Source organism: Phacochoerus africanus, chromosome 12 (genome assembly GCF_016906955.1).
Source record: "Phacochoerus africanus isolate WHEZ1 chromosome 12, ROS_Pafr_v1, whole genome shotgun sequence".
NCBI classification, from domain to species: Eukaryota; Metazoa; Chordata; class Mammalia; order Artiodactyla; family Suidae; genus Phacochoerus; species Phacochoerus africanus.
In genome coordinates this window covers 29,903,087-29,923,558 of record NC_062555.1, presented here as the reverse complement: position 1 = coordinate 29,923,558, position 20,472 = coordinate 29,903,087, and the positions used below count along the sequence as shown (strand labels likewise).

Here is a 20,472-nt window from a genome sequence, read left to right as displayed (position 1 = left end):
AGTGCTGACAGATTCATGAATACACACGCAAGTGAATCCTGAAAACATGCAAAGTGAAAGAAGCCAGACACAAAAAGCTACACTGTGTATGATGCCATGCATGGGAGAGGAGATTAGAAATGTGGAGGCGGTGGCAGCGGTGGGAGTGACAGAGGGTCTCCCCGGCGGACATGAGAACATTCTGGACTTAATGGTGGAGCTGCACGAGTTTGCAAACATGCTAAAAACACTCGACTGGCCGCTTTTTAAAAAAATAAACCTTAAACATTTTTTGGCATGTGGAAGTTCCAGGGCCAGGAACTGAACCTGCACCACAGCCGCAACCCGACCTGTGCAGGGACAGTGCTGGACCTTAACCCACTGTGCCATCAGGCAACTCCAACTGTCCCCTTTTAAAGGGTGAATCTTGTGCCATGTGACTTGTATCCCAAATTTTAAAAGTACTTAAAGCTAAAACGATTACGCCCAAGCTATATTAGCACAATTTTGAAGGAACAATAAACCAGGCCCCAAGGTCATTTGTGAATATTTAACATGTCGTGCGGGAAGTGTGTTTGGAAAAGCGTGTGTGTTCAGGGAGAAACACACAGACAAGTCAACAAGCATTGTGTCTGGGTGGTACAATTGTGGGTGCTTTCTATTTTTTTTAATTTTCTGTATTTTCTAAATTTTCTGCAATGAGTCAGAACAAAAACAAAAACAAAGGGCGTCAGGGTGTAATTAGGCCCCAGGCTCTGGAGTGCTGGGCTGAGGATGGGGCCTGCGTGGGGTGGGGTGGGGGGGCGGGAGAAGAGGGAGGTTGCGGGGGGGTTGTGGGGGGAGCAGGAGAAGCCCCATCCTCCCAGGCCCCTCCTCCGATCTCCTCCCAGCTTGGTCACCAGGTCCTAGCACTGGAACCGCCAGGCCACAGCCTCTCCTGACCCAGGGCTGTCGCCATGTCCTGTACGGTCTCCTAAGTGGCTTCATTGTCCTCGATGCAGACCGGGCCTGCCCCAGCCCGCCTGCTCAAATCCCTCAGCCCTCAAGTCCCAGCCCCTGCGAGGTGCTCAGGCTCCTCCCCTCCCTGCAAAGCTGTCCTTTTATCGCCACTGTCCCCTTCCCTTCTACCTGCAAACCCAGGCTGCCAGGCTCCTCTTCACAGAGTTCTGTCGGTCTTGCAGCCAAAAGGGGTTACATCGTGAGGCTCCCCTGTTTCAGAAGCCAGTGGCCCCAGGACTCCCTGTACCCCAGTGGCCACAAACAGAAGCAGGTGACCAGCTTCTTTAAAGCTCTAAAGCGTCTCTCTCTCTTTTTTTGTTTAGAGCTGCACCCGCAGCATATGGAGGTTCCCAGGCTAGGGGTCTAATAGGAGCTGCAACCGCCGCCCTACACCAGAGCCACAGCAACGCCAGATCCAAGCTGCATCTGCAACCTACACCACAGCTCACGGCAATGCCACATACTCAACCCACTGAGCAAGGCCAGGGATCGAATCCTCAAGCTTATGGTTCCTAATCGGATTCGTTTCTGCTGCGCCACGACAGGAACTCTGACCAGAGGATGCATTTCGGTGTCACTGCTGACTGGTCTGAGTGATTCTGTGGGCCTTGTGCTTCATGCCGCCCAAGAGTTTTGCCCTTTGAAAGTAAATCTATGGAAAAGAGGCCACTGGCTGCCCGAGTCCTCACCTAGGCAGAGAGCAGAAGGATGAGCACGGACTCAGCACCCCTCAGACATGCACAGTCTGCACCGCCCCTGACTCTCTCCATCCTGTTCAAAACAGCATCCCAACCTCTACTCGGTGGTAACTGGGTGAAGCTGGCTTGGCGGGGATGCTGACCCCGTAGAAGGAAAGGACCCGCACTCACTCCCTGCAGGTGACTGCCCCCTGCCCCCTGGGTGATCTTATTTGGGGCGAGCCGGAGTGGGGGGTGAAGGCCCACCATCCAGGCCCTGCTGTCTCAGGGCCTGTCACCTGGGGGAGGTCAGTCTGGCAGTGACCTCATCGCAGACCACCCCTTCCTGCACTTTGGGTTTGGGCAGCGCTAAGTGTCTCGTGGACCTTCGGAGGGTCACTTTATCACCTGCAGCTCACAGGTCACAGAACCCAGGCCCGGGGAGAGCACACAGTGTGTCCTGACTCTTCATCTAGAAAGTGGCGGGGCAGCCGCACGGTCAGGGAACACCCTGGAACACACATCGCCCTCGCGGCCGAAGGGAGCCATCCTCTGCCCGAGCTGGCACGCACGCCAGGCCGGCCCTGACCAGGGAGGTGGGCAGCCTCATCCCTCCTCCCTCGGCTCCCAGATCCAGGACGCTGGTCAGGTCTCCTCAGGGAGAGATGGGCTGGTGTGGGCCCCTTCTAAGGACTCTCCAGACTTGCCAGAAGCTCACCACAGGCACGCCAAGCCCGTTCTGAAAGCAGAACTGCAGGGGACACCCTCCCCACCAAGCTGAGTTCCGCCACGTTCTCCCCAAAGCCGGATCCCCGCCACGTTCTCTCCGAAAGCTGAGTCCCACCACGTTCTCCCCAAAGCCGAGTTCTGACCAGGTTCTCCCCAGAACCGAGTTCCACCGCTTTGTCCCCCAGCCCTGCAGCCTCCAGGTCAGCAGCAGGAGAGACAGGAGAGCCCCCCCCAGATCTTTCTGGCTCTGCTCTGGCCACACAGCCTCCCCTCCTGCCATCCTGGTTCTGGTACTCAGTGTACTGAGCAGGCTCAGGGTCAGGTGGAGTCAGCCTAGGAGGACTCTCTGGAGGAGGTGTGCTGTGTTGATTTTGGCAGTAGAGAGACCAAGCTTGGAGAAAGGACGGGGAAAAGCATCTGAGCCTGAGGAACAGCACAGGCCAAGGCCTGGGGGCAGAAGGGACAGGTTTGGGGAGGTAGGGGACAACAGACGGCGTGGAGAGCCAGGACCAGGAGCACCAATGTGAAAGCGGGGAAGCTCCGTCCTAGCCCCGAGGTTGTGCTGGTTTCTCATTAAAGGAGCAAGATTACTAAGTGGGAGCCCCTTAGGCCCACCCTCGGATCCATTCCACCCCAGCCAACAGCAGGACTAAGAATCTGGGAGACGTGGTGGGCTTCTAGCCTCCCCCTGGCCCCAGCCCATGCCCCCCACCCAGTCCTCTTTCCTTCTGTCCTGGCATTCCAGGGGGTCTGAGGGCTTTACTGCAGGTCCTTCAGGCCAAGCTGAGCAGGTGCACAGCCTAGAGATCAGATAACGGCAGAGGGTATGGGGAGCATTGGGCCTGGGGATAGGGGCCCTGCAGCCTGGTTTCTGTCGCTGTAGCCGACAGAGCAGGAAGGAAAGGGGCAGGGCTGGGGGATCCGGCCTCCTGGCTCCGGGCTGGGACACATGGAGAGGCTGTCCTTCATCCCACCCCACCCCCATGGAGTGAGGTCCCCACTCGCCACAGAGGGCAGAGACCATCTCTAAGTTACAGGTAACCTAAATCATGTTATTCTTGGCTTCGGAAGGCATGGCTCGGCTTTACAAAAAATGACTTTCCATTTCTGTTTTCTTTGGGCCGACAGATGCTCTAACATGGAGACTCTGACAACACACCATCAAGCCCAGGGGCCCATAGCCCCCCCCACCCAGAGACCCCTGGCTCGCCACCAGGCCACGATCTGCCCTCGGAGCCCTGGGGCTCGTGTCCTGCCCTCACTCCCTGGCTCTGTCTGCTCTCCCGCCTCCTCTGACAGTTACAGTGGATGGCAGGAAAGGCTCCCAGGGACCCCCCTCTTTGAACTTCCTAGGTATCCTCAGGAAGCTTCCAGCAAGTGGTGGTAGAAAGACCATCGGCTTAAGAACCAGACACATCTAAGCCTAAATTCCAGCTCTGATCACACTGCGTTTCTCGTTTACACCAAGTTCATTACTCAGCGAGTTCCTGCCCTCCTCGGCCCCACTTACCCGTTTGTTTTTTTGTTTTTGTTTTTTTTGTCTTTTTGCCTTTTCTAGGGCCACACCTGCAGCACATGGAGGTTCCCAGGCTAGGGGTCGAATCAGAGCTGTAGCCACTGGCCTACACCAGAGCCACAGCAACGCAGGATCCGAGCCGCGTCTGCAACCTACACCACAGCTCATGGCAGCGCCGGATCCCTAACCCACTGAGCAAGGCCAGGGATCGAACCCACAACCTCATGGTTCCTAGGTGGATTCATTAACCACTGAGCCACGACGGGAACTCCTCCATTCATTCTTTTATACGCTTTATAAGCAAAGACCACGCAGTGCCCGCGTTTCCGGCAGGTCCCAGGGTAGGAATCCTGAATAGAAAAAGGACACATTCTCCACTGCCACGCAGCTCAGTGGAGGGGAGCAACAGAGCAGGAAGTGAGGGAGGCATGCAGGCCGCTGGGGGCGGGGTGTGCACCCAGGGTGGGGGTGGGGGGGGCGCCTACGGGGATGAGTGAGGACAGTGAGGCTGAGGCCTGGGCAGTAAAGCAGGACCACACCTGCTCAGTCTGTCTACCACTCGGGTGTCAGGGCACAGCCAGGTAGCCCGTCCTGTAGCCCAGCAAGGAGCTTGGCCTTGTCTCCAGGGCAACAGGAGCCATGAAGGATTGTAAGCAAGAGGTGGCCCGATTGGGTTTGTGTTTTAAGGTCCATCAGACTTGGGGTGGGGGGATTGGGCAAAGTCCAGGATGAGGCAAGGGGCCAGCTGGTGGGGGGGAGGGGCACAGCCCCAGGTGGGGTGATGGTGGGCAGGGGATGTGGCCATGGTGGGTGCAGAGAGAAGCCTCATTCCAGAGCGAGCAGGACACATGGCCCCAGGATACGACTGATGGGAGGTGGGGGTGTGGGTGTGGAGGGGTCAAGGGTAACGGCTAAGTATCTGAACATCTGGATTAGGAAAGTGAGTCAGGACAGAGCTGCAGGTGCGGGACACCCACGGGAGGCTGGGTATGTCCAGTGGGAGGGCCGCTGGGCCATCCAAGTGGCGATTTCAAGGGCAGCTCAGCCTGGGCTGAAGTATGGCCTCAGCAGGGACAAAGGAAGAGCCCAGGAGCTCTGCCATCGACAGGGTGACAGGGGAGAGGGGCCAGCGCCTGGCGTGCTGCTGAGACTCCGTGAGATAAGGGCTGAGAAGAGCCTGCTGGACTTGGGGACAGCCCAGGCCTTGTAAGAACCCCTGTGATGGATGGAGAGCTGCAGACACTAGCCTGGAGGTGACAGATGGAGTGACACATGGGCTGACAGGAGAAGGTGGTGGCTGGAAGGGGCCTGGGACAGAACCTTTGTGCCCACAGGAACGGAGCACCTTGGTGACACCAACCACCTGGAGAAGCTCAGAGAAAGTTCCCTCCCTCTGCTCCTGCCCTCTCTCCTTCTCCCCAGACTTGGAGAACAGGGATGGGGATGAGGTCACCTCTGCCCATGGCCCCAGAGAGGTGCTGCGTTCCCTTCCCCACGCACGAGGCGTCTGGGTAAGACAGAGACTCGAGAAGAAGCACTTTCTGGGACTCGGGGTGGGGGTGGGAGGAGCCGGTGTGCCGCCTGGCCCTTTCTCCTGGAGTGAGGACCCTTCCAGAACCCCCCCACACCGCCAGGCACCGGCCTCCTGCCTCCATCGCCACCGCCCAGATCCCTCCCAAGGGTCCACAGAGTCCTGCAGACCGTCTGACTTAAGGGCCCTTGGGGGAGGGAAGGAGTTGGCTCCAAGTCCAAAATCCGGTGGTGGGGCTAATGTGGCGGGGAGGGCACGCTCCAGAGCAACTGATCTCAGAGCCACCTGGCTGACGAGGTCACAGAGGCTTGTAAAAGGTGGTCCTGTCAGAAAGGCGTGAGAAAGCGTCAGCAGGCCCAGCCTGGGTTCCAGGCAGCCACAGCTCTGTCCCCAACTCACTGGTGACACCAGGAGCGCCACCTCCCGTCCCTGCCACTGGGCTTCCCCACCTGCAGAGGAGGCAGTTGGACTGGGTGAACCATGGCGCCCCCCACTGGTGTTCCGAGGCCCCGGGGTCCCTGCAGGCGGCCCTCACCCATGCGGTCTCTACAAGTGGCCAGGGCCAGAGCCTGCCTCACCCACCACCTTTCCGGTTGGAATGAGGGTTTCCACTCGCCAGTGAGCGGCAGGCAGCCACCTGGGCCCTAAAGGCCCATAAATGGGTGGAAAATGACTCACAGACTCTGGAAAAGATCTCCCTTTTCCAGCCCCTGACCAGTCCCGTCCCCCAGGATGGCTGCAGGCCAAGGGAACACGGGTGCAGCCAGGGGAGGCTGGCACACAGGTGCTGCCACTCTTCCCGGCAGAGCCCAGCCATCCTCACCTCCTCTCTGCTTCGCCAAGGCGTCAGTGGGACAGGATTCTGAAAAGAGGCTGTGAGCTCCCAGAAAACGTCAGGAGGGGGACAGAGGAAGGCAGTCCCCTGGCCAGAGGTGGGGGTGTGACTGAGGACTGACGGCACCTCGGCCCTCCCCTCCCTGTGGGTACAGACAGCAGGAAGTTCTCCTCAAAGTCTAACCTTTGTGTCTCCGACTGCATCCTCCACAGTGGCCTGGCACATCTCGTTGCCTCTACACAGGCCCACAGCCAAACCAACCCCAACCCCCGATTTCCACCCCCATGGCCCCATGCGCGCAGGTGAGCGCAGGAGAAGAAAGGGGTTAAGACTTGAGGCCTTTGCAGGACTTCCTGTCGTGGCGCAGTGGTTCACGAATCCAACTGGGAACCATGAGGTAGCAGGTTCGATCCCTGGCCTTGCTCAGTGGGTTAAGGACCCGGCATTGCTGTGAGCTGTGGTGTAGGTCGCAGACACGGCTTGGATCCCACGTTGCTGTGGCTCTGGTATAGGCTGGCAGCTACAGCTCCGATTAGACCCCTAGTCTGGGAACCTCCATATGCCGAGGGAGCGGCCCTAGAAAAGCAAAAAAAAAAAAAAAAAAAGGCTTGAGGGCTTTGCAAAGAAAGCCCTTAGAACCAGGAGGTGGGGGATGGGCAGCCAATGATGAGGATGAGGACGATGAAAATGATGAAGATGATGATGATGATGCGGAGGAGGAGGATGAAGGTGATGATGACGATGAAGGTGATGAAGGTGATGATCATGAAGGTGATGATGACGATGAAGAAGAGGAAGATGATGAAGATGATGGTGATGATGACGATGTCAGAGCCAGGGCAGAGGCTTCCCAGAAAAGTGAGTTCTTTCTCACCCACAACAGAACAGTGAGTTTCAAATTTTATTGGACACTAAGAGCCAGGAAGGTGTGTGTCGGGGCAAGGGGCAGGGGGGGGAGTCTTGTTAAATGCAGAGTCTGCCTCCCCAGGCCTTGGGTGGAGCCTGGGCAACTGGGTGACTCACCCGCCCACGTGAGGGCGACCTGCTGGTCCACAGACCACACTGCGAGCAGCCCGGTCGGCGGCGCATGGTCCGTAACCTGGCCCGACATCAGCTACCACCCAGGAGGATTTTTCTCAGATCCCAAGTCCTGGGCCCCAGCCCTCGAGATTCTGATTGGGCCTCAGAAAGGCCTGGGACTCTGCACTTTGACAGCTCCGCCGGTGCTGTGCGGCGGCCTGGAGAAGCAGGGCTCTGGATCTCTCCCAGCTGCCCCTCGCGGAGCCTAGGGTCGTGGCTAAGAGCACATGTGCAGGCAAACTGTTTACCAGCTCCGTGATCAACCGCTGACCTTCATTCCTCATCTGTGACATGGGGACCCTGGGCCTCCCGCAGAGATCTGTCACAATGGTGTTGAGGTGATGTCTGCCAGGTGATAGCCTAGGGCCCAGGACCACAGTAAGCGGGAGACAAGCATCCATCATAAGGTGTTTTTTTGTTTTGTTTTGTTTTGTTTTGTTTTTGTCTTTTTAGGGCTGCACCTGAGGCATATGGAAATTCCCAGGATAGGGGTCAAATCAGAGCTGTAGCCGCCGGCCTACACCGAAGCCACAGCAACGCCAGATCCGAACCACGTCTGCGACCTACACTACAGCTCACGGCAAAGCTGGATCCTTAACCCACCGAGACCAGGGATCGAACCTGCATCCTCATGGATACCAGTCAGATTCGTTTCAGATGAGCCATGATGGGAACTCCACATGTGACTCTTGTTATACACACTGGGCTTCGCCTGGCTTTCATTACGTCAATTAATACCCTCTTCATTTTTATGCATTTTTACATAATATGCACTGACTTTCTGTCTCAAAAGCTTATGTCCATGGTGTATGGGGGGAGGGGTAAAGATGGCAATCCGGGTGTGTGACGTCTCACACAGACCACGAGCGGTTCAGAGGCAGCCCCCTGCTATCATTGAGCTCAGGCATTTCAGGCACTTAGCAAAGCCTCAGCAAACAGGTGAAGAAGTGGATGGATGGATGGATGAACAAACGGATAAACGGATGCTTGGATGCATAGGTGGGTGGCCCATGTGTGGGTGGATGGATGCAGAGGTGGGTGGGTGCATGGGGAGACGGATGGATTCATGGGTGAGTGGATGCATTGGTGGGTGGGTGCATGGATGGATGGGTGGATGCATAGGTGAGTGGGTGCATGGGTGGGTGCATGGATGAACATTAGGGGTTGGGTATCCTCGTCCCTCCAGACACACCCAGAACCCAGGCAGTATCCCTACACTGGCACCAGCTGCTTGGGAAGAGCATCAGTGGGGATGGAGGAAGCTTGCCTTGTCACCCCACTTGTTGGCCCTGCTTGGGGCCCACGTGCACCTAAACCAAAACCGAATGGCCAGCTCCCATGCCCCACCCTGGGTGCCCCTGCCTCTCTCAGGCCCAGGCCTTCAGGGGCCCCCTGGGGGCTGAGGTGCTCCCCCCGTGGGGCTGAGGCACCACACTGCTCCTGGGTGGCCCGGCTTGGGCCAGCTCTATCCCAGACCAGCATTTATGGCTGAATGAGCCTTCACAGGAAGCCAGGCCCAGCCCACATGGCCTCTCCTAGCATCTCCAGGAACAAATCACCCCTGTTCAGACCTTCGTCACACGCAGGGGCTGCCCGCGTGCCCGCCCACCCACCCACCTCGAGCAGCCTCTGCCCCAGACGCATGTAGCAATCAACTCCCGGAACCTTGGGGAGATCCAAATGCAGCAGCATATAATCACGGGGCCCAAAATAGCTGTGCCAGGGAGGCCATCTGCCACCTCGTGCATCCCTGGGGACCCTCGGTGGCCCCACAGCAAGACTGGGCACAGGCCCTCTCTGGCTGGCAGGCGAGCTGGCAGGACTGACGACCATCCACCAGCTCACCTGAGTGCTCAGGGGTGGCCTGGCAGCGTGTCCAGGATGGGGCTCAGATCAGAGCTGCCCCCAGGAGCCCCCCGCCGATACTGGGCCTTAATGTGCAGACACACTCCCTGCAGCTGTGCGGGCTCACAGGCCGCTGCCCTCACCAGGCCTCCTGTGTCCTGAGGCAAAGCCCAACTTTCACTCTGCCCCTTGTGCAGGCCCCTGCGCCTTCGGCCACCCTTGTCCACCTGCCACAATGGGCGGCTCCCAAGAAGGTTAAGTTGTCATCCGAACTCCCAGAACTTGTGGACGGAACCTTATTTGGAAAAGGGTCTTTGCAGGTGTAACTAAGGCAGGGGTCTCAAGGTGAGATCTCCTGGACTATCTGGGTGGCTCTAAATCCGACGGCAGTGTCCCTGTGAGAGACACAGAGACGCACAGGGGGAAAAGGAGAGGCCACGTGAACACAGCACAGGCACGTAAGCCTCCAGCAGAGACGGGAGGGGGCTCGAGGACCAACACAGCTGTGACACCGAGGCCCGGGGACTACGGGGACTGTGCGAGAACGCGTCTGTCTTCAGCCACCCGCGGTAGGCATCTGCTGTAGCCACCCCCGGATGTGCACGCGCCCCTCCTTCCGTTAACTGGTTCTCACCCTTCGGTGGGCTCTGAATCTGCTGGGGGCTCCTGCCAATGCGACTCCAAGTCCCAGCTCCAGAGTTTCTACTTCAGCAGGTCCAGGTGGGGCCTGCATTTCCAACAGGTTTCCCGGGCGCTGCTGGCCTGGGGACTCCACCTGGAGAACCGGCGCCCTGCATGCCCTCCGCAGGCTGTGTGGATCTGCTCTCTGTCCTCGGCCCACAGTCCCTCCTCCTTGCTTTGCGTTCAGAGACCCCAGAAGATGCCTCCCCAGGGAAGCCACCTCCCGCGCCCACCCGCCTCCCTGTCTGACAGCACCCAGGCCTCCCTGTGAGGTATCACTGCGGGTGGTGACAGACACCACCAGGAAGACCCAGCTTGGCTGCGCCCGCTCTTTCTCTGACCACCGGGGAGTCAGTCAGGGGCTGCAGGGCGCATGCCACCCCTGCGAGGCCAAGATGGAAGAGCTGCTTGTGGCGAAAGCAGCTCCAAGCTCTTTGCGCGTTCATGGCTATGAGGCCCAAGCAGCCTTCCCCTCCCCCCGGGAAGGGTCTGGGGTTCTGATCAGGGCCAGCACCTCCAGGGGTCTATGCCGATGCCCATGACAGCAGCCCTAGCTCCCCAGGCAGCCAGCACTGCCTCCTTGTTATGGATGGAATGTTGTGTCCCCCTAGATATGTATATGGAAGCTCTGATAACCCCCACGCACGATGAGATTAGGAGATCAGGCCTTTGGGAGGAAAATGACAGGATGGGGTCAAGAGGGTGGAGCCCTCAAAAATGGAATTAGTGCCCTTGTGAGTCAGGGGAGCACTCGTGCCCGCTTCTACGCCCCACCCCCACAAGGGCACAAGGAGATGAGGCCAGTCTGCCACTCCCAGCAGGCCCTTCCCAGGGTCCCGCTGTGCGGGTTCAGCCTCCAGAACTGTGAGAAATAAACTCCTGTTGTTTAGAAGCCACCCCGTCTGTGGGTCCCACTGAACCTAGACTCCCAGGAACAGAAGACATGGGCCCAGCCAGAGGCAAGGCCTCCCCCGCCCTGGGAGCGCCCTCCCCGCCACGTTCCCTGAGTTCCCCACAGACTATGGCTTGTCTCCTGCTCACTGAGTGCCCCAGAGTCACCTGGAGAGGCAGCCCGGCGTCACGGTGTGTGTGCACCCTGGCCCAGGCCGCCTGAGCCGGGACCCCGGTTCCACTATGGACTGTCTGTGCCTTGAATCACGTCCCTGCACCTCTGTGCCTCAGTTCGTTCCTCTCTGAAATGGGGTGACAAGGACACTATGCTAGCCCGCCAGGGCTGCAAGGCACGTATGGGTAGCTCACACCCAGAAAGAACCAACTGCCCCCCGGGCGCAGGGTCAGAGGTGTGGGTGAGGGCCATCGGGAAGCCTCTCGCTTTCAGACCTCCCACTGCCGGTGGAACGGTGTGGCCACTGTCTCCTGGGGGACCTCAGGCCTTTCCTCCTCATCTCACCGCTCAGCTTCCCAGGAGACTGGACGTGTTCATAGAAGGGCCACCCGCTGCACACGCCCCAGAGGGACCAAGGACCCCTCCCCTTCAGCCCCTGCCTTTCAGATCAGGGCTGGGGGCTGGGGCTGGGCTGGTTATGACCTGGCTTTCAGTCTGGATAAATTCCCTGCAAGGCTGGGCTGCCCTCTGCAGTTACGCGTCTCCCCAGGGGCCCAGGACGGGGCTGGCTCCTGTTTCCTTCCCTTTCCTGGGCTCCTCCGATGCCTCTCAGGCCCCAGCCCGGCCCAGGCCTGAGGTCCTGCTGGGCCACCCCCTCTTTTCCATGGACCCCAGCCCTGCCTTCCCCGACCCTGTTTCTCTTTTCCCTCAGGCTCCACTGGCCGCCCATGGCTTCTCTTGGCTGCGGCTCAGGTCCGGTAGGACACGTCTGGCACGGCCACCCTCTCGCTCCCACGCTGGCCAGGGAGGAAGCATGTGTGTCCAGCGAGGGGGTCGTGCGCCATGTGGGACTGGGTCTCTGGGCCCTTCCCAGCCCCCAACCCACCTCCCCAAAACCCACTTCCTCTCCGATACCGCTACTGCCTGGAGAAAGCGGGCTACGGGACGGAACCTGCACTAACAGCCCAGGCACGTCCACAGGAGCAGGCACAGGGTCCCTCCCTCACCTTCCCCAGGGACCTGCTGTGGACACACAGCCCCCAGGGCGTGTCCCCACATGGCCCCCCTTCCCCTGACTCCTGCTCTCTTGCTGGTACTGTGGGGAAGGAAGGAGGCACCAGACGGTGGCTACCAAGCAGCTCCCCAGAGGGCAGAGCCTTTGGGGTCCAACACACTGGGTGTGGCCATGGCTTCCACGCACGGGCTCTGCCCTGGGGGAGGTCCCCAAGCCTGTCTAAGCCTCGGTCCCTCCTCTGACAGCAGAGACGGCAGCTGTTGCAGAGTGACCATTGTGAGGGTGATATCAGGTCACACGGGGGAAACACCGCATGCAGCACCGGCTCCCCGGGTGCTCGGCCACTGCTCCCCCAATCCCCTCAGCCCAGCGGCCGGGGCCTGGCCTTTATAGCCCCACCTACGATGGAGGGGCCTGAATTCGGGGGACTGTATCTTACTTTGAAGTCCCCAGCTTCCCAAATCTCTGGACAGACCATCTATCTACCAGGCAGAGCCTTCAAGTTGGGCTACAGCTCCCGCTTCTCCCCAACACACACACACACACACACACACACACACACACACACACGTGTACATGCTCCCGCTTCTCCCCAACACACACACACACACACACACACACACACACACACACGTGTACATGCTCCCACTTCTCCCCAACACACACACACACGTGTACATGCACATGCCCACTCTGATGTCCTGCAGGTACAGTGACCCATGTTCCAGCTTGTCTGAGACGCCTGGTACCTCAAACTCAACATGCCCAAAGGGACCTCAGCATCCCCTGGCCCTGTGCCCTCTCCGGAGTGCTCATTCTCAGGGTTCACGACTCGATGCTCCTTCAGCACCTTCTCATTAAGCTCCTACTGTGTGCCAGCCTCCTCGTCCACCCGGACTTCTCATTAAGCTCCTACTGTGTGCCGGCCTCCTCGTCCACCCGGACTTCTCATTAAGCTCCTACTATGTGCCACCCTCCCTGTCCACCTGGATGTCCAAACCAGAGAGTCTGCTGCCACTTTGCCCACCACCTCCTCAAGGCCAAGTCCAGGTGACACCACTACCAAGAGGGCAGAATGGCAGTGGTAGAGGAGAAGGTGCTGTCTGGGCCCTCAGCGTGTCATTCTTTTCTGTCCTACTGCGGGACACAGACACCGTCACCACCCCACTTTGCTGAAACAGAAGCTCAGAGGACAGGAACTGCCCGAGGGCTCACACGGAGTAAGTGCAGAAGCTGAGATTTGAACCCAGGCAGTCTGACCCCCAGTCTGGATGACCTGGCTCTTTGATGTTCCCAGAGTCGGCCGGCTGCTCCTGTAGTCTCTGCCCCTGCCTCTCCTTCAGCCCTCCCCCGGCTCTCTGCCTCCAGGCTGTCCTCCTTGACTGCTGCCAGGGTGGTCTGCAGGGATGCAGGCTCCTGCTGGAAGCCCTTCACAGCTCCCGGGCCTTAAGCATCAAGCCCGGATCCGCGGTCCCGTCATCTCTTGCAGATTCCAGATCGCGCTCCTCCCCTGCCCTAACCAACAGCCCTAGCCCCACACGCAGCCAAACTGGCCCCTCGCACATTCTCTGTAACCTGCTCAGTTCCTTCTTATCTCTGAGTCTTTGCATGTGTTGTTCCCTCTGCCCAGAATGCCATTCCTGCCTCTCTACCTGACTGACACTGTCTAATCCTTCAAGAGGCAAAAAACTCGGATTCTGCCTCCCCAGCAAAGCCTCAAAAATACGTGTGAAATGCACAGATGGGTGACGTGTTAGAGGAGCAACAGCACAGCGGCATCATTAGAACATCACAGCTGATCCACACCCTCCTCACATTTACTTGTATTTGCTCTTCATGAAACCCCGTGGGTGGGCCTGGGAGGCGTCTGTCCCCCACAGGGAGCCGGGCGGCTGGGGCCCGGGGAGGGTCAGAGACACGGCAGGTGGACCAGAGCCAATCTTTCCGCCTCACAGCCAGCGGTCCCCTCACAGGACTGCAAGAGGCAAAGCCTGCTTGGCTGCCTCATACCCAGGGGGTGGAGGGGGCCTGGGCCTGAGTCCCCACCCTGACCCACCCAGGCAGCAGGAGGGACTCGTGGCTGCAGAGGAGGCTGACCCCCTCGTCCTCCCGGCCACTTCTCAGAAAGCCCAAGAGCTGCCTGTGTGGCCCAAGTGTCTAAAAGACAAGGCTTCAGAAGCTCCAGGTACGCAAAAGCTGTGAGTCACAGTTAAAAGCCAACCTCAAAACAAGTGTGAAGAAATCCAAAGAAAGTCCTTCTCCCCGTGAGACCTCTTTGATACTCTGGATGAATGTCACACTCTGCCCCCTCCACTTCTGGCTGCCCGGCTTTGTGGTGCCCTGAGCAAGCATTTTGTCTGCAGTCGGGAGTGGGAGCAGAGCAGCCCTCCTAGCCTTTGACACTTGACCTTGGCCTTGGGGGGGCACACGGGGCTGCCTGGCCTCGTCCAGTGGAGACGCTGGATGGAAGAAGAGGAAGCGATGGGGCCAGAAGCCCAGCACAAGCAGGGATGGAGGGCGGCAACGGGAGAGATGGGGGAGGCCTGCAGCTCAGTGAGCCTGGTACGTGGCGGGGGGAATGGGTTTCTGGGCTTGCACCCCCCCGCCCCCCGCAGAGTCCTGAGGTTAGAGCAGCAAGGTGGGGTAACAGCCCTTCCTTATACTTCTTGGGGCGGCAGCCTCCAACCCCCACTCAGGCTTGGTGGCAGTCAGCGGTCCTGGGGGCCCCACACCTAGCCCTAACCCTAACCTAACCATGGGCTGCTCAGGCAGCTGGGGAAGGCGGTCCGGGCAGAGGGGAGGGGACCGGCATGGCGGTGTCATGGCTGGCAGGCCAGGCCCACGGCTGGGCCTCGGTGTGTGGTGGGCCATGGGGAGGAGAGGACAGGACAGGAACCATGGCAGGACCATGGGCCAGGACACCAGAGCCTCTGTCTTGACACTGCACGCTCAGGGTGCCACAGGTCCCCACTGGCCAAAGTCAGGTCCAGTCCTGCCTCTAACTTTCTCCCAAGTTATCTATGTACTCTGTCAGATGTAGATGTATCTGAAAACTCAGTTGGTTCAGCAGGCATCCATTAAGCACCTACTGTGTTCCAGGCCCGCGGTGCACACCCAGCACCTGCCCAGGGGACCACAGCAGCTGGTACAGTACCCACTGCACCTGTCTCAGCTTCTGCCCTAGGACCACTACGCCCCTAGTGCACGGGAAAGGAACTGCAGGGCTCATGGAGGACAGGTCACCTGTGGCCAATGAGTCTAGTATGTGGGGGGAATGGGTATCTGGGCTTGCACCACCCCTCTCCAGAGCCCTGGGGTTAGAGCAGCAAGATGGGGTGACAGCCCCTTCCTTATACTTATTGGGGCAGCAGCCTCCAACCCCCACCCAACCTTGGTGGCAGACGGCGGCCCTGGGGGCCGCACACAGGGAGGTCCCGTTCCCACAGCCCTTGGCGGGGACTGGGTGCCCCCAAATGCATGCGTGTGTACACATGACATATGACAAAAAAAAAACAAAATCCCCAAAGAAACCAAAGCCAGGAGCACATGTTGGGACACGGAGCCCAGGGCCAGGGCCGGGGTGGGGGTGGGGGGCAGTGACAGGCCCAGGAAGGCGCATCCAGGTCGCCCCCACTGACTCACAGAGACTGCAAGCTCGGCAGCTCCCACAGCGCCTCGGCGGGGATCCCTCCCAGCTGGTTGTTCTGCAGCATCCTGTAAGGGAGGAGAGGCTTGGAGGAGGCGAGCTAGGGCTCCAGAGGCTGTGGAGGATGGGGGGGCCGTGTGTGGGGCTGGGGGTTGCCTCAGAGGCGCTTCTGGGGAGGCGGGGCTGGAGAGAGGCAGAGGAGACATTCCAGGAGCAGGAGACCAGAAGGCAGAACAAGGGATTCCCTCGCATTTGATCTGAAAGATGTGGGGGAAACGCACGGTTCCCCCCAGGCCTCCCCTTCTCTATCTGCAGCTGAGAGGCCACAGGTTTCTTTGGGGAAGGGGAGATGTTTTCTGGGTGTGTGTCTGTAGGAACAATCTGAGGCACCCAGATCAGCACGCCAGCACCACCTTGGTGGCCCCAGTGCACGCGAGCCCACAGAAGCAGGGACATGCATGGTGCACCCAATCCGCTCGTGAGGCTGCTTTCTGGGCTGAGGAGCAGTGAGTCTGAGCATGAGCACAAGGGGATAATGGGGGTTAGGGCCCTTAGGTGGCACCGCTGACCCCAGCCAACCTCAGGCACCAGCTTTGTCCTAAGAGAATCATGAGGGGCCCCTCCAATGCACAGGCAGTGCCCCAAACCACTGGAGCCGCTTCCCTGCTGGCCCCTAGAGAAGGGAGGTGTGGGTGTGGGGTGGGCCCCCCAGAGGGTCAAGTAATAGCTGGGGGGGCAGGAAGGAGACCTCCAGGGAGACCTACAGTGTGCCAGGCATGTCCTCCACCCTCCCTCCAGGCAGACCAACTGTGTGCCAGGCATGTCTTCCACCCTCCCTCCAGGGAGACCTACAGTGTGCCAGGCATGTCTTCCTCCCTCCCTCCAGGGAGACCTACTGTGTGCCAGCAAGTCACCCACCCTCCCTCTGGACTCCATGGCCTCAGGTTGGGGGTCTGGGGGCTGGAGCTCTGGCCACAGCTGCCGCCTCACCCGACAGATACAGGGCAGGTGCCCTGGCGGGTCTGGCATCTCCCCATACACTGGGGCAGAGAGAGCCTGGCTTTAAGGGCAGCTCCAGTGGTAAAGACGAGCAGGGGTGGTGAGTCTGGGCACTGAGCCTTCGGGACTCTGCAAGGGAGTCTTGGGCAAAGGCGTGATGCAGGGCTGACTCTCTTGACCTGAGCCTGGAGGACCGGCAGAGGAAGGTGAGGACCCCCAGGCATGGGGCCACAGCATTTGGAAGGGATCAGAGAAGGAGCCCCTTCTTGGGGTTCTCGCCTCTGGGAGGGAAGGATGGACGTGGAGTGTCCTGCAGGGACAGCCAGGTCCCCCTGGAATGAAGATGCAGTTCGGACAAGAGTCCGGGGGAGCAGCTGAAGTGACCGCCCCTCAGCACAGAAAGCTTCCTGTGCTGACAGCAGACTTTACTGCTCTGGTTTTCCTGTAGGTCTGAAAGCAGAAGGACGGTGCTGGGAGAAAGCGGGGCCAGACACCAGGAGGTCCCTCTTGCCCAGATGCAGGGGAGCCTGCTTGGAGGGCACTGGGTGCAAGGACGTGGTCCCCAAGGCCACCACTCATCCCTGAAGCAGATGGCTGCTGCCCAAGCACAGGCACAGAGGCTTTAGGGGACCAGGAGGTCTCTGGAGGGCAATGGGGGTCAGTGGAGGTGGGGGGACAGCCCGGCTGCCTGCCTTGCCAGCAGCAGCCTCTCCAGTGGCCAAATCACTGGCCCCGCCCCATGTGGAAGGGGCGGAGCTGCGGCTTTGGGAGGCTTTGATTTACTGCCAGATGCAGATGAAGAAAGATGATCATCCCCAAGCTGAGGCTCAGGACGGGGACACGAGTCTCACCACTTCTGAAGGCCCAGCAGACGGAGCCTGCTCCCTAATCTGGCTGCAGGCCCCAGCCTGCCACTGGGCATGGACGGACCGCCACGCAGGCCACCTGGGCAGTGTCTGGCTCAGGACCCCCCATCTTACCCCTGGCAGCTGCTGGTGGGACAGATGGAGAGGAGAGGCAGGAGGAAGGACAGAGGGCCTGGGAGAGGGGGAGCAGGGTCTAAGGCAGAGAGGAAGGAGGGGGCAGAGGGACAGCGGCCAGGCACCCACAGGCAGAGCAAAGGCAGGATGCGAGGCCAGAGAGCCCTGGAATCAGGGACTGAGGGCCAGCGGCGCCAGAGCAGGGAACATGGACAGGGAGTGCCTGGAGGTGGTCGCGGGACCGCTGACTGATTGGAAGCCCGAAGCTCAGTGGCTGAGCAGGCAGGGCCAAATTAGAAAAAGATACTCCTGGTTGGATGGAAGCGGCTGCGAGGCCGGCACAGGACTGGATTTCAGGCCCTTCACACCCTCAACCCATGGTCTTGTGCAGTGAACAACCTGCTCAACTGTACTAGGAAAACCTGCAGGTCAAGTCTGGCCTGAGGGAGCAGCAAAGCTCACCCCTTCAAGGACGTTTCCAGTGCTCCAGGGTCAGCCCCAGGGTCCTCCTCTTCCTGAGCCAGTCCCTGGGGTGAGGTGCCCTCCCGAGGACCCTCAGCATCCCTCCTCCCACCTCCTTCCACTGGCATGTGTCATGAGAACAGAGTGGGCCCTGGGGACAACGGTCACAGAGGGACAGGATCAGACAGGGCCTGCAATGGGGAGAGGGTGCCTTAGCATCCCCTTTTCTCAAATGGGCTGTTGGGTCCCTGGAAGAGAAGAACTAATCCGGGGTCTTCTTCAATTCTCTCTCCCTTTTGCCTCAAAGCAAAGGTGAGTGGAGCTGGGACGAAGGAGGGACCCGGAGGAGGAGAAAGGTTTGCAGAGAACTCAACTCAGGGCCGCAGACAGAGACGGAGGCTGGGGCTTGAGGGGAAGGGCAGCCAGAGAAAGGCAGTGGACATGCATCCTTTCCAGGGACTGTCTGGCCCTCCAGACCTGAGAGGGCACAGGCAGCACAGGGTATGCACCTGAGCTCCACGGCAAAAGCCCATGCTAGCAGTGCTGTCCACTTCTCAGAGAGAGCAGGCTCGCGTCCCCGCAATATTTGTTTACAAATCACAAAGCTAGGAGTTCCTGTCGTGGCTCAGTGGTTAATGAATCCGACTAGGAACCATGAGGTTGTGGGTTTGATCCCTGGCCTCGCTCAGTGGGTTAAGGATCCGGCATTGCCCTGAGCTGTGGTGTAGGTCGCAGATGCGGCTTGGATCCTGCCTTGCTGTGGCTCTGGCGTAGGCCGGGGGCTACAGCTCCGATTAGACCCCTAGCCTGGAAACCTCTATATGCTGCGGGAGTGGCCCTAGAAAAGGCAAAAAGACAAAAACAAAACAAAACAAAACAAAACAAATCACAAAGCTAGTTCCAGACAAGGCAGAAGCAAAGATATGGAACTCATTAAAACGAAAAATGGAATCCAGGAAATAAGCAAGTCAGTGTCCAACCAAGCCCCAGTCACAAAGCTCCCACTGCCCCAAGGTCTCAAGGCCTCATCACTATGTAACATGGGGCTGAGACTTACAGGATTTTCAGGCTGTAGAGGCCAGAGAACGCTTGTCCTGGGATGTGTGACAGGTGGTTCCCGGAGAGGCGCCTGCAAACAGAGAGGCGTGTCTGCTGAAGAGGCAGGGAGCTGGGGACGGGGGTCTGGCCTGGCCAGCGTGGGATGGGAGGCAGGTGGTATAACTGCATAGACCCACCACCCCACTCAGTCCCCACAGCGCAGCTATGGGGAGCTCCCTGGAACCCCACTTCCAGATGGGGAAACTGAGGCTGTGGAGGACGCATCACTTCCCACTTGGGTCAGTGGGCATGGTGTGTCACCTCAGCAGATGGACTTCTGGGCCCCACACACGCCATGGTGCTGGCCCACCCTGCCCCCAGGACCACAGGGACCCATACCCAGGGCAGTCAGATTCAGAGGACGCGTCAGCATCCCCAGGACTAATGCACACAGCCAAGCCCACTAATCTAGGGACAGATTGTGCTGCATTAGAATCAGTGCAGCACTGCAGTCGAACTAACCATTTCCACGTGTGTCATGGGGTCACCTTCAAGTCTGAAAGGACCAAAGGACAAAAAGCTCCTGATGGGGCAGAGTTCATGGTACGTCTCAGAAGGCAACATCTCCAAGGCCCCCGGGACACTGCTGTGCCCGTCAGCACTCCCGGGGAGGCCTGCGGGGGCACAAAGCGTGCTGACACAGCTCAGAGCTGTTCTCAAAAATATCTCTACTGGAGTTCCCGCCGCGGCTTGGTGGTTAACAAATCCGACTAGGAACCAGGAGGTTGCGGGTTCGATCCCTGGCCTTGCTCAGTGGGTCAAGGATCCAGCGTTGCCATGAGCTGTGGTATAGGTCACAGATGCAGCTTGGATCTGGCATTGCTGAGGCTGTGGTGTAGGCCAGCGGCTTCTGCTCTGATTGGACCCCTAGCCTGGGAACTTCCATATGCCGCAGGTGCAGCCCCAGAAAAGGCAAAAAGACAAAAACAAAAAACAAACAAACAAAAACTCTACAGAGAGTCTCTTTATTAGACAACTACTGTTTAAAAAAACACTTGGGAGTTCCCATCATAGCTCATCAGGTTATGAACCTGACTAGTATCCCTGAGGATGCAGGTCAATCCCTGGTCTTGCTCAGTGGATTAAGAATCAGGCGTTGCCACAAGCTGCAGGGCAGGTCACAGATGTGGCTTGGATCCTGCACTGCTGTGGCTGTGATGTAGGCTGGCAGCTGCAGCTCCGATTCAACCCCTAGCCTGGGAACCTCCATATGCTGCAGGTGTGGCCATTAAAAGACAAAAATAAATAAGTAAATAAATAGATAAAAGAAAATATCAAAAGCTAAAAACAAACAAACAAAAAAACACGTGGAAAGGCACATGATCCTGGGGGTC

The 20,472-nt window shown here is 58.9% G+C and overlaps 1 protein-coding gene across 1 annotated transcript in view; it reads right to left on the bottom strand.

Annotated features, from left to right (window-relative positions):
- Positions 1–20,472, bottom strand: part of LGR6 (leucine rich repeat containing G protein-coupled receptor 6) — a 94,182-nt gene that overhangs the window by 50,215 nt on the left and 23,495 nt on the right. The window contains exons 3-4 of the mRNA XM_047755279.1: positions 19,098–19,169; positions 15,596–15,667 (exon numbers count right to left, since the gene is read on the bottom strand). Coding sequence (XP_047611235.1) covers positions 15,596–15,667; positions 19,098–19,169 — 144 coding nt within the window. The remainder of the gene's footprint in view (positions 1–15,595; positions 15,668–19,097; positions 19,170–20,472) is intronic.